Consider the following 14664-nt stretch of genomic DNA (forward strand, 5'->3'; position numbering starts at 1 on the left):
TAACTGTAGAATAATATTAAATTTATTTAAAAAAATTTTAAGATAAAAATAAAATATTTAAAATATTATAGACTAAATTAAAACTTAACCCAAATATAGGTGACTAAAATAATACTTTATTACTTAAAAAAAGTGTAACTTTTTTTAAAAAAAATGTCTCTTATTTTTCTGATATTTTTATTTTCACTTAAAATATTTTATCAAACACAATTAAATTTTAAAAAATATTTTTATAGTTAATTTCTTAACTAATAATAATTAAATTTTATCATAAATTTTAAATCATAAGCTTTCAAAAAGTGAAAGTTAAAAAATTAAATTTTATAATAAAAAATTTAACTAATATTAACAAATTAAAAATTACTCTTCCATACTTAAAACTTATTTGGGTAAGTTGTTAATAAGTAATTTTTTTAAACGATATCTAAAACAATAAAAAAATTAATATTTAGATGTCTCGTAAAAAATATATTTTTATTTAATAATTTTGTTTTTATACAACAATATAAAAATATTTTTAATTTTTTATTATATCAAAATATTTTTCTAAATTAAAAATATTTTAAAAAAATGAGAATCATAAACTTTTAAAAAAATTTTAAAAATTTTTTTTGAATTTTTGAATTTTTTTACTTTTACTTAAAAAATTCATCAAACACACAAAATTTTTTTAAGAAATCTTTTCTATCAAAAAAATATTTTTCTTACCACTACTTAATCACATCCATCCTAACACTTATTCTTTCATAACCGTTGACTAGATACTATTAGAACTCATGTTTGAGTTTTTAGTATTTTGAAAAGAACAATATTATAATATGAACAAAATAATATTTTATTTCTCTCTAATAATTAAGCAATTTTCACTTATATTAAAAAAAAGTTCTAGATATTTTTCCATTTTCTCTCTCTCCTTTTCATATATTTTTTTCTCTCTCTCATTTAACTCATCCTAATACTGACAAGACTTTCCTTAGACCACAGTAATTGTTTTAATTTAATTACATCCATTTCTTTCATACACTCGTCAATGGTGGGAGCTTATTACAGATTCCATTTCCCTCAATTGTCTCTCATTTCGACTCAACCTCACTTTGGTGATGCTCTTTCCTATCTATCCATTTATGTTTTATTTTTCATATGAATATTTAACCCATAATGTTTTTATGTTTTGTTACTCTTAATGATTGATGGGTGCACTTTTTCATTCTTGGTTTAATTTGTTCTATTTTTTTAATTATTTTTTTATGTCTTTGATTTTGGGTGGATATGAAGGCATGGCAAGTTTCAAGGAACTCTCAATGGGTGGAGTAGTCTTGAATAATTCGAGAAGAAATTCATCAAAGGAAAGAAAGAAGAAAGGTGATGAAGATGATTTAGGGCTTAAAAGAAAACTCAAACTTTGGTTTGGTTGCATGACACTGATCTTGAGATCAAAAGCAAAAGATTCTGCGACTGATCACAAATATAAAGCAGATGGTATTCTTCTAAATTTCTTTCTTTTTCTTTTTTTCTTTCTATTTTTTAAGGTTGGCATATATATGATTCACTAAATAAAACCCAAAAGAGGTGAGGTGCTTTTTTTTTTCATATCTTGCAAAATCAATTTCTTTCTATGTCTCTCCATTTTTCCAGTTTTATCAAACTAATAAAATATTAAATATAAAAATACTTAAATATTCTATTTTTATTGATGTCTTCAACAGTTCAACCTCATTTGACTTATTTCAAAGTAACATATATAATGTGACACAATTATTTTAATATTAAATTTCTAATTTTTTTGTAATTTTTTATTTTATTCATTTAAAATTTTTAAAATGAGAAAAATTAATTTTTTTCTTAAAAAAATTTTATATTAACATTATATATGTATTTCTATTATAATTAATTATCATCAATATTAAATTAATAAAAAATTAATCTAGATAACAGTTATAAAATATATATGTTTATTTTTTTCTATCTAATTCACAACTACTCTTCTTCTTCTCTAAACCTTCTTTTTGTTCTCTTCTTTTAATCATTCATCCTTTCTAAACCCTAAAAACAACTCAGAACCATTGCTGGCATCCCCTAATTAACTTAAGCAAATCCATCTTTGAATCTGTAGCAATATAATGCTGGCAGTGTTGTTGGATTAGTTTGTGATATATAAAGATCATTTTTAATTAGCACAAATACTAACACCAAAAAATAGTTCATTCTTGTTTTTAATAAATAAATATTATTTATATTCACTTTTGTGTTTATACCAACTGTGAATCACAAATTTTATTATATCTTTCCTTCTTAATTTTTTTCTTTTATATAATAATGTCCAATGTCAAAAAGGAATATATTAAAATTGATTATTTTGACCCAACTTAGCTTCTAATAAATTCTCTTTTTAATTTAAAAAATGAACTTTAAATTTCATTATTTGACTTTGACCTATGTGAAATTTTTAAGTAAAAAATATGTAATAATGAAGTAATATCAATTATATTATATTTCCTTCTTAATTACATAAAATTAGTGTCTTATAAAGTTCATCAAGTATATTATATTAAGAAATTACTAGACTTATCATTATAAGTTGATAAGAATAACTAAAATGAGAGCAGTATATCATAAAAACCTTTACTAAAAAGACATGAATTCTTAAAAAAGAAGCATAATAATATATGAATTGTCTAACACTATAAATTATTCAAAGTTTATGCAATTTTGAGTTTAAATTTATTTGCTATAATTAATTATTCCTCTCACTAAAAGAAATTACATAGTCAAAAAACGAAAAGAAAAAGGAAATTATATATTATATGCCTCATTCTAAGTAAGTCTAATATATATATACACAAAAAGCACTTAGTCCATGTAGGATTTCCCTGTTCAAAATCAATGATACTAGCTAGCTAGGTGAATAATTTTATTTTTATAATGATCATACAATTAAGGTTTAAGACATTCTTATAGTTGCATTATATATGTTAGTGACTGAAAATTAATATACCTATAATGTAAATATGAGAACTTTGTAAACCTTATATTGATTTTGGTTCAAAAACTCTAAAAGTTTTTCATATAAACAAATCCTAATACAACACCAAATAAAGCGAAACAAATATGATATAGATTCTAGAGGAAAGGAAATTCCACTTCTAATGTTCTACACAACCCTAGCTAGCAACCCTAAACTCTTAACACTTTGCATATACGTAATTTTTAATTTTAATTTATTTTCCAAGTGATTTAACTTGTTAATAATTCGATCTCTCATAAAATAAATCCAGGAATAGAGGAGAAAAGTATTGGTCCCATATCATCAACTCCAAGCAATTCACCAAATTTTCATGGGCCTGGTGGATCCAGCATCACTACTCCTATAGTAATAATTGATGAAGAAAGCGTGGTTAATCCAAAAAGTTTTACATACAAACAGCTAAAGTTGGCAACAAAAAATTTCAAGAGAGAGCATTTTCTTGGTGAAGGAGGATTTGGAAGTGTCTTCAAAGGATGGCTTAGTAGAGATGATGCTATGACTCCAACAAAACCTGGAATGGGAATCCCTGTTGCGATTAAATCTCTTAATCAATTTGGTCTTCAAGGCCATCAAGAATGGCTCGTATGATCACCATCAACCAACTCAATTATATATTTTTCATTTCAATTTATATTATCTTCATCATCAATCATTTGAAATAAAAAAAAACTAAGAAATTTTTCTTTTTATTTTTTATTCTTTCATTTATAGTGTTGCAAAATGTTTATGATATATAATATATGTTTTTAAACTATGAGAGTGTTTTGAGTGATAGATGGTTCATGGTTGTGTACATGGCAGGCTGAAGTAAACTATCTGAGTCAGCTAAAGCACCCAAATTTAGTGAAACTAATTGGATTTTGCAATGAAGATGATAAGATGCTGCTTGTTTATGAGTTCATGCCTCGTGGAAGCCTTGAATCCCATCTCTTTAGGAGTAAGTCTATATATTATTATTATTATTATTATTAAAGAGTTGTTTGTTTCTCATCTATCTATATATAATACATGTTTGATTTATTATTTGCATGCTAATTACCTTATTTCTTTAGATTATTTATCAAACATACTGATTATATTGGCTTCGTTTTGTTTAACTATATATATAAGATTTCTTGAATAAAATTACAGTATCTTAGCTTTAACTACTACTCTCTTTTTTCATTGAGAGTTAATACTTAATAGCTATCTAATTATGAAAAAAAATAAAAATAAAAAGGAGTGTGTATATATATAGAAGTTCATTTTATTTTTTTAAATCTTTTCCTTTTTTTTAACTCAAATCAAACTAAAATTTATGAACAAATTAACCATTATTGGTTTTAATCTCATGACAATAAGGAGTTTGTTATTTCAGCACATGTTCATTTTAAGATACTAAAAAAATCTACACTATTGGAGTGCAGAGAAAAAGAATTATGATCATTATTGTCTCTTATTTTTTTTTTTTGTTTCTTTAACTCCAAGAACTAATGCAGCTTTGATGTCACATCTTAATATCGAGATTTTGATGTGTTCATAAAACTTCTATTCCTGTTATAGCCATGTAAATGTATATACATCTTCTATGTAGCACTTTTCATAATTCTTTAATTGTATAATTCTAATCAATCTTTTACTTATTCAAATGCTTAAATATCATAAATAGATAATATATATTGTACATATATGTATATTTGTTAGGTACTTCATAAATATTAATTTCCTTTTATATATACACTATGATTTGCGTTTTATTTAAGATAGAGTAAAAATTAAAAGTAAATCTTAGCTTATCATTCTTTATATAAAATAAAAATTATTAAGTAGTATTATTTCCTCCTCTAAGAAAAAAAGCTAATAACACTCCTCCCTATCCTATTGAGAATGAGAAACACACTCTTTGTCCTTGTGATAGCATACAAATATGAAATATTATTACATTAATTTTGTAAAACTGAAACTCATAGTTTTCTGCAAATCAAATGTAAATTTATGTTTATGAGGTTGTTATATGTTAATAACTTAATGTATTGGGACTTAACTGTTAGCAATTTAATTAATTGAGAATATAATGTTTGTTTATATGCATGATCCATCAGGAGGTGTGGTGTTTCCATGGTCCATCAGAGTGAGAATAATGCTTGATGCTGCAAAGGGACTTGCATATCTTCATGAGAAGACTCAGAATAAGAATGCAGTCATATTTCGAGACTTCAAGACTTCTAATATTCTCTTGGACAAGGTAAATATATATATATCAATCAATAATTATATATTTGTATTTAATCCACACAACAACTCATATGTTTAATTTCCTTTTAATTTTAAGGAGTTCCATGCAAAGCTATCCGACTTTGGTTTCGCAAGGGATGGACCTGAGGGAGATAAAACTCACATATCAACCAGAGTCATGGGAACCCATGGCTATGCTGCCCCAGAATATGTCATGAATGGTTAGTTACCTTATTCTATTTACACGAGTTTTACACACAAGAAATATATAGTTTATACTTATATTTAATAAAATTTATACATATGAATCAATACAATTTGCATTTATATTTTTTAGAGTTTGTACATATGAATTAATAAAATTTATTTATTAAAGATAATTTAATATCTATATTAGTCAAATAATAACAAAAAATATTAAAATGTTGACTTTCAAAAATTTTTCTTAACAAAATTAAGGACATTCCAGATGCACTTAGTTTACATTTTTCTTTTTATAATTTAAAAAAAGAAAAATAAATAGTAGATGAAAATAAAAAAGAGAAAGTTTAAAGAGTCAGCATTTTTATTAAAATTTGACCAGCATATAACTAGTAAAAGAAAAGTGAGTAATCTTACATTATTAGATCAAATCTCACACCATTAAAAACATCATTGATGACTACTTAATGACTATAAATCACAAAAATTTACTCCCCTAGCATTTCTCAATAAAAAATAAAGAGATATGTTAAGTGTATACTAAAATCAACTACTAATTAGACTTATACGTACAGGGCACTTGAGTGCGAAGAGTGATGTGTATAGTTTTGGAGTGGTGATGCTGGAGATGGTGACAGGAAGGAAGGTGATAGACAGACAAAGGGCACATAGTGAGATGAACTTGGTGAGATGGGCACTGCCCTTAATAAGGGACAATGGAAGGAACAGCCATATACTCCTCATTGACCCAAGACTTCATGGCCATTACTCCCCAAAGGCTTCCCTTAAGGCACTTAAGTTGGCCTCTCGCTGCCTCCGCTTCAACCCTTCCATGAGACCTACCATGGATTCAGTTGTTCAATCCATCATCAACTTCCCTCAAGAAGCCTCTCCTCTTCCAATTCCTCCTCCTCCTCATCTTAATACCGACTCCAACAAGTATGGTCTTGTTTCTTCTGCTTCTGCTTCCAGGACCGACGTGCCGACTCGCTTTCAGGCTTCCCCTTGCCACCTCAACCACCACCACCAAGCTCATGTTGCTTCAACTTCATCAACACCAGCAAGGCCTAATGTTACAATTGATCAAAGACGTTGAATAAAAATAACTGCAGGGAGTCGCCTTATATTATTATATATAGAAAATAATAAATAATAAATAGAGAAAAGGATAAATAAATTTTTGTTTTTTATTTCAAAAACAAATAAATTTTTTATCAAATTTAATCATAAATAATCTCTAACTTTTGTGATTCGGAGGCACATAAATTCTTTCGTACAAGATTAAATTATCACTAAAAAAGTTTGTGTCTCTTAATATTTACAAAAGTCAGAATTATTTATATTTTAATTTTGTAAAAGGTTTATTTTGTTTTCATGATAAATAAAAAATAAAAGATTTATTTATCTTTTTCTCTAATAATAAATATAGGAATAACTCAATAAGGACCTCAGAAATTTCTAGGACTGTGGTTTTAACCAAAGACTTTTTGATTTGTTATTTGTCGTTCATTTATCTATACCCAAAGACTGATGATGATATGGGATTTTCTTTAATTTCTTGGTGTCGTTTGATTAAGTGTTTTTAAACATGGAGTTGTTATTTGTGCTTTCTTACTCTTAGACACTGCATCAATTCATTCTATCTCCTCCACTATTGGATAAGATATAGATGAATTGGGAGAGCAAGTTCAGTTTCTCTTTTTTGAAATGCATTGAAAAACTTGACTTTTAAAATGTTTTCTCTAGTTTCTCTAGCTTATGCATCTTTCTTTTATCTAACATTGTTTTGTAAACATAAACGTTTTAATTAGGCAGATTTTACACTTACTCTGGAAATTTATATGTCGTCGGTGTTTTCTACATTTGTTTCTCTCATTAAACTTTAAACACAATATAACTATCATCTATGCGGTATATTAGTATAAAATATATTTTAGAATATAAAATATACATTAAAAAAAATTAAACAACACGTATTTATATAAGCTGATTTTAGTATACAGATAGCATTTTTGTATAAATATATATGATACTCGTAAATTAAAATCAATAAATAAATAAAAACGAGCTTCTAGTTTCAGGCTTTAAGATACACTTTTTCTAAGAAATTATTTACTAACACATTTTTTTGTAACACTAAAATCATGATGATTGATGAAGGTATAAAGCATGTAATAGTCCTGTAACAATCTGTTAACTCTCAGATTCATAACACTCTTGATCAAGGCCTGAACCGTTCGATGTCTTGGAACTCAGAGGTGCACCCTTTCGCTGCTTGGTTTGCCACCCGGCAAAACCAATTGCTTCTAGTTCCTCCCCTGCTGATGATAATGTAACAACAAAAAATTCACAAAGGGAATGAAAAACCATCATTTCATTCATTTGAATATGAATACATTGTTTATTTGTTTCAGATCTCAACTATGAATTCTTGAATCTCTATTCCTGTATGCCGAGCCCCTCCTTGCACTCGTAACAAAATTTCGTCTCCGACTTTGAGTGATGTCACCGGAACAGCTGTTTTTGACAGGGCTTCACCTAGATAGGGCAGCAGATAACATTTTAGGGTGGGAAATAAAAATAAGAAACAAACGATAGAAAAAGAAAAACGAAAACAAACTGAATTACCTTGCGGCGGACAAATCAAGGCTACGGTTTCTGCATTCTGCAAAAGGATGCTGACAGTTTGACTATCCGAGTCTCTCTGGAACAGCGCAATCGTTTACCATATCAATGTCTCGGCGCAGTATCAGAAACAGAAACTAAAGAATCATAAGATAGCTTAATAATGCTCTTTAAGCATGGGGCCTTAAAGGCGAGATTTTTTCCGTCTATTTATGTCAAAATTTTGCATTTGAGTTTTTCAAATGACACAATTGAAGCTTTTTGCAACTCGTTGCCACACAGTGAATAACCATAATTTGGAATATACCTAAAGACAGTTAAATGACATAGCTAATACATACCCATTCTATAAAAAACCATACTAAAATTAGACACCAAAATCAGCCTCCAATGTAGAATATACATTGAAATACAAAATACACATTAAAAATGAATTTAACTATACATATATTTATACACAAATACTTAGTGGCTGATTTTAGTATACAAACAACATTTTTGTTCTACAAAATATAAGTATACATAATTAGATATTCTACTTAACTAGTGTAGTTGTAATGTAACTACTATTTACTCTGCTGTGAATGATAATCATCTCTTCCACTCAACTAATGCCTTTTAAAAAGGTTTGTGCTTTGAGTGCTTGTCTTCACTTATTCTAAATTTCTAATGTTAGTTCAAATTTCAGGAAGTTTTTGACCCAAAAGAGAAGTTTTAGTGTTATATTTTGTGACCAATATATCGCAAGAAAAAAAAAAAGAATAGTGATTGTATCTTCAACTTCTGATTTTTCATATATGGATCTATCAGTGCAATGAATCGTGGTTATAGATATCAAATATTTCCCAAATGGAAGACAACACTAAATGCAGATTTCACATTGAATATCCAATCTTTTATTTTTATTATTTTTTTAATGCTACTCATTAAGGCTATCTTTCAGATTTTTATTAATGGCTATGAAAGCGGGATAAGTAATGAGAAACTCATAGTAACAGTATAGTATACATGTAATCGTTTATAAAGTATAGTTTGTATAAAACAATTATCAATCAGCTATTTGAAAATTAAAGTGGAACTGTGTCTTCTGTTAAGATCTATGATCGAAAGAAAGATTGAGGCTGAACAAGTAATTAAGTGATGATGCAATTTTAAATAGGCTACCAACAATTAAAGGCTTCAAAGATGGTTCCTTAAAACAGTCACAAACTCATTAAAGAAATTGCAGTCGAAACATTATAAGAAAAAATGCAAACCTTTGCCTCCACGAGGATTAGCGGTCTAGTCTCTATCTTAACACGCCCGACAATTGCGACTCGTTGCCGGCCCTGCTGATCAACTACAATAACTTCTTTTCCTGATTTCAGTTCTGACAGGTAGCACGTTCTTCCTCCAGGAACAGCAACATAGGCATGTACTGGTCCCTGTTATGCGAATTAATTGATTGAAAGGATTCCATAAAACTAGTTTCGAATCACAGTTAACATTTTAAACCGGAGACTGAAACACATTAAGCATACATATGCTGATTTTAGTGAACAAAATGAGGCATGAAACATTTGAATAGTTTCAGCTACCAGATGAATAACTAACTTATCTCCTATCAGTTTCTTTTTATTAACACTTCCTGAACACATAAGTTACATTCAAATATCATGAGAAAGGGGAAAGAAATCGATCAAAACTTAAATACAGTTGGAATAAAAGTTTCACCAAAATCTTCTTTGAAAAGTAAATGAACTGATTTAGTGCAAAGAAAAATAGATATTACCAAATTCAAAATTTACAAGAAAAGAAAAATTAACAAACTCTGAAGTTCCATCTATGAAAAAACCTTTACAAGCATGCGCATAAAATAAATATAATCTACATGCATTTCCCATGCTTTCAAATCACTAAAACTATTTTGGATTTATGCTTATTAACTTCTATAAATAAGTTAACGAAATACTAGATCCAGTTATTCACATTTCAGTGTAAATGGTGATAATTACAGACATCGTGACAGAAATCTTTTCCCAATCAGGTTTAATCGTTGATTTCGCATCGCTGCTCCATTATTGCGAATTTTGGTTATAGGTAGTTAATCTTATCCAAGGTCTAAGGTGAGGAATACATTTTTTCCAAGATTAAAAAGCGACTTACAGCATTCACCCGAAAAGGCCTGCTTGCAATATAATTTGATTCCAAGCATTCTGAGTGAACAAGAAATAATCCTCTAGCGAAAGATCCAACCTGCAAAAGATATTTTACCAATAAGAAAGGCCGCCACACTAGACTAGCCAAAAAGAATTATTTTACAGCGGAAATGGATGCATACCATAAGTCCTTCACCAGGTTTCATAAGACTGCAAAGATCTACACAAACACGATCCCCCATTCCAGCCACCTGAATGCGTGTCATGGTGGCTTTGGTCAAGCTCAGTAGATTGCTTTCTTCGGCTCTTTTGTCAAAATATTCCTGACAGTTCCAAGCTGATATAAGAGGTCAAGCTGCATGACTCAAGTCAAGAAACTTCACCTGTGTGTAGATTACCTTTAGCTCAAGAACATGTTCGACATCTTCTACTTTTAAGACTATTCCATCTAAACCATGTTCAAGTGCCTACAAAGTTCAAAGGGTGCAACTATAAGGAGAAAGCAGGAAGAAAAGCAAGAGTACTATACATTATCTGGTTACATGAGCTTTGACAATTAAAAAAGTCTACTTCATTAGTCTCCCAAGTATATTACCTACCTCAAGAAAAATCTTGGCTTCGGATGTACTGTTGGAGATCGCAAACACTCTCTTCTGGCTGTTATGAAATGCGGCGATTATATTCTCTGCAGGTATTACCTAATTGCATACAAGGAAAATTAGCATTTATGTGTTATTAATAATAAATGTCAATTATTGATTATAGAAAACAAATTACAAACTATTATTATGCATTTAAAAGATAGTATGGGGCCATGCAGAAACATATCATGCTATCTTGCAAAGCTAATCAGCATATGAACAATAGAAAAAATGGTCAATGGATGAAGAGATGCTTGGAAACAATACATTTCATCAAAATTCTTCGAGAAGAATGCAAAAACAAACATACCTGCCAATCCAACAGATTAACTACAATGTTCTCTGATTGCTCATCCTCAGGTCTAAGGCGCTCTAGTTCCTCTGGAGTCGAAACATCAATGACTGAGGCTACCCTTTTACCTTGTCCATCCAAAATCTCTCCTTCACCAACAAAAACGGGGAATATTACTGCAACGGCTGTACCTCCAGCATGGCGAAAATTCAAAATTCATCAAATTAGACATGTCATCGATATCCACTTCACCATAACTCAAACTCCATTGTACTCACCACCAACAACATACAAAACAATTATGGCACTCTTCTGGATCAAAGCATAAACAAAGCAGAAAGAGAACTAATTTCAATCAAAACATTTTTCTACACAACCATCTGAGTACGTATTCAAGGCAAGCCTCTGAACTACAGAAAAGTTGATGCTGCTTCATGACGGGAAGGTGAAAAGTTTAAATTATCTTAGAAACAACATCTCAGATTGCAGGGAAAGGCTGCATACTATTCTAGGAAATTACAACAACTCTGCTAACTTAACTCCACAAGAAATTCCAATGAATCAACAATTCAATTTGTCAGAATTCTTGATAAACTGTATATATTGCTACAATCCAACCGTAACGACTAAATCAACCTAATATCAAACTATAAATCAATAGAAAATTAGTAAAAGATATACTTAGATAGTAGTGTATTATTCAGGTGATATGAAGTGCAATTGGTAAAACCCTAAAAAAAGAGAAGACATACAGGACCAATGGTGAGCAAGGTTTTGATGGGGAGAGGAGAAGAGGAAAGTGTTCCATCCTCTCTCAAGAGCAGAAGTCATGACGTGCTGGGTAGTGGTCCATATCCACACGGTCTTTGAGTTCTTCATTGAGGTTGAAGGAACAATGGCACTTGCAGTTGCAGTTGCAGATGTATTTTTATTATTTGGGATTGTGAGAAATGAAGAGAATTGATGAATGGGGCGATGTAGAGGAACAAGTGATGAAGTGAAACAACACACTGAAGCCATCGAACATTTTCTTCTTCTTCCTCAGCACTAGCTTAGCTTCTTGCTAGTGGCTCCACACCACTCCAAAGAAAATTATTTTTTTATTTTTGAAAAATCATAAATTTAAAAAAATGTTTATTTATTATATATTTATTTTCTCTCAAATAAACTATCAATTTCTATTTAACATTGTACTGGTAAAAAACGAAAAATTGTCATTTTTATCATAAAAATTTAGAATAATGATAAATTTATACATAAATAAAAGAATAATTTTTGAGATTTTTAAAATTAGACACTTTAATTTCTCAAATTTTAAAATTTACAAAATAATTTCTAATATTTATTTTTGTTAGCCAATACAGTTTTTTGTTGGTCACATTAACTCGCATACATAATCATTAAATATTCGCGATTTAGATAAATCAATTCCTACGATAAAGTACAAAATAGTGTCAAAAAATTTTAAAAATTTCAAAAAATTCCTAAAAAAATTAAAAATTACAAAATACTCCTTTTAAACTATTTATATATAATTATTTTTAAATTAACAAATTTTAATTTCTAATATTTTCAGTTTATTATCTTAAATTTAATTATTTATATACAATTTTTTATATATTTTCAAAATAAATTATAAATTACTTTAAAAAAGACACTATTTTTAAAATAAAATTATTTAAAATAAATGAGCCCATATTTTTTTATCATGCAAGATATTAATTTAATTTATAGGTCTCATATTCTATGATTATTCTTTAATGATGAATAAGAAAATAAGCTAGTGTTGTTTGAAGAGATCGGAGAAGAGGTAAGTCTCTCAAAGTAGTCTCTTAAATTATATTTGAATCTCGTAATAGTCCCTAAAGTTAATAGTTATTCATATGTATCTTTAAAATTGCACTCCAAAATTCAAAGTCATTTTTCAAGCATTTTCCGTTAACTAGACACCATCGAAAAGTTGAAGTGAACTCTCTTTTAACACGTTGGCAAAATAATGGATAAGTGATTTCGAGGAGGAAATATTTTGATGGCAATTTGGTTCTTAAATCAATTTTAAAAATCTTAATCTCCAAAATTAAAGACCAATATCTACATCTTTTCTTCTCTTCTCTGACCTCGCAGACCTTCTCCTTTCCATTGTCAAATTTAATGGCTATTGCTAGCTTGAGCAACGCATCTAGAAACTCGAAAAATTTACACTCTAATCAATACTCTATAAATTTTACACATGATCAAGTGATGCTGGTTTGGAGATTGAGGAGATTTGCAGCAACGGCTATGTAGGAAGTAGAAGAGGCAATGATAATAAAGAAGAAGCTATAATAAAAGTGGAGGAAACAACACTGGTGGCAACAGTGATAACAACAATAATAGAATCTAAAATACCAATTTTACAACAGTTATCTCCAGTCCTAACAATATAATATATATTGAATTTGGACACTTGCAACTGTAAGCATAGGTGAAAATGCATAGAAATTCCTATCGATATTAAGATGAATCCATAAATCAATTTGTAAAGATTGAAAACATAGTCACTAACTGTAAGCATAGGTGCTCTACCTAATTCTTTTTTTGGCAAACGACGACGACGCCGAAAAAAAACCAATTGTAGAGATTAATTGAGTTTTAAAGGAAGATGTTGTAGCAATGTCACTCAGAGTAGCGCTATTAAAGAGAGAGTTTTGAAGGGAGAAATTTGTGTTTCTGTTTTAGAAGGAAGAGAAAACGCTGAGTGAATAATTCATAAGCTTCTGCCCACGAAACGACGTTGTTTGGCCCAAATTAGGCACCAAACCAAATATTGTGTCGTTATGGGCTTGCCAACATGTCAAAAGAGAGTCCACCTCAACTTTCCAATGGCAACTAGTTGACAGAAAATGCTTGAAGGACGACTTTGAATTTTGGAGTGCAATTTCAGGGATGCATATGAGTAACTATTAATTCCAGGAACTATTATGAAGTTCGAGTGTAACATGAAGGATCACTTTAAGGCTTATCTCGATAGAAGAATTTCCATTTAACATAAAAATTTTCACATAAACAATTGAACATATTTGTACAAATATGTATAAAAACAACACTATAAAACTTGTATGCAGTACGAACCAAGTCATCTATGAATTTAAATTTGTAAGTTTTGGTTAATTACGAGGTCAATGTAGATAATTTACAAAATCTCAATGTGAAATTTCTAATACTTTACAACACTTAAAAAAAACGTCTTGACAAATTTAAGTATTCTGTTTCGATTTTATAAAAAGTTTTAAAATTCAGTAGTTATAATATTGTATAAAATAGACTTACAATTAAAGTTTTTTATGCTACCTAAATTAATAATTATGTCAAGAAAAATTATATTTTTTTCACTTAAGAATACTTTTCTAAATTTATTTTTTAATTGTTATTATTATAATTTCTACATCACCTCAATATAAGTATTATAAATTAATAATTAAATAACTTTATTTCTTATAACATTTTAATGTTAATAAATAAATTATTGTTTAATTTATATTTTGTTCT

General features: G+C 28.8%; 2 protein-coding genes across 3 annotated transcripts; one reads left to right on the forward strand and one right to left on the reverse strand.

The window, feature by feature from the left end:
* The first annotated feature begins 995 nt into the window (after positions 1 to 995).
* LOC107471145 (serine/threonine-protein kinase BIK1-like) lies at positions 996 to 6580 on the forward strand. Its single transcript, XM_021134095.2, has 7 exons — positions 996 to 1097; positions 1276 to 1479; positions 3276 to 3607; positions 3827 to 3962; positions 5107 to 5249; positions 5337 to 5460; positions 6016 to 6580. Exons 1-7 carry the CDS (start codon positions 1031 to 1033, stop codon positions 6534 to 6536), a joined length of 1527 nt encoding a protein of 508 aa, XP_020989754.2. The 5' UTR covers positions 996 to 1030; the 3' UTR covers positions 6537 to 6580.
* Positions 6581 to 7430: 850 nt separating this feature from the next.
* LOC107471224 (uncharacterized) lies at positions 7431 to 12211 on the reverse strand. Of its 2 annotated transcripts, none has more exons than XM_016090676.3 (10): positions 11889 to 12211; positions 11155 to 11321; positions 10803 to 10901; positions 10602 to 10670; positions 10386 to 10526; positions 10211 to 10300; positions 9322 to 9489; positions 8069 to 8144; positions 7863 to 7978; positions 7431 to 7758 (listed from the first exon to the last, which is right to left on the reverse strand). In XM_016090676.3, exons 1-10 carry the CDS (start codon positions 12154 to 12156, stop codon positions 7747 to 7749), a joined length of 1206 nt encoding a protein of 401 aa, XP_015946162.1. In that variant the 5' UTR covers positions 12157 to 12211; the 3' UTR covers positions 7431 to 7746. The 2 variants fall into 2 exon arrangements, with proteins under 2 accessions (XP_015946162.1, XP_015946161.1); XM_016090675.3 differs by having other exon boundaries at positions 7431 to 7761.
* Positions 12212 to 14664: the final 2453 nt, after the last annotated feature.

The sequence above is a fragment of the Arachis duranensis genome, chromosome 10 (assembly GCF_000817695.3).
Source record: "Arachis duranensis cultivar V14167 chromosome 10, aradu.V14167.gnm2.J7QH, whole genome shotgun sequence".
NCBI classification, from domain to species: domain Eukaryota; kingdom Viridiplantae; phylum Streptophyta; class Magnoliopsida; order Fabales; family Fabaceae; genus Arachis; species Arachis duranensis.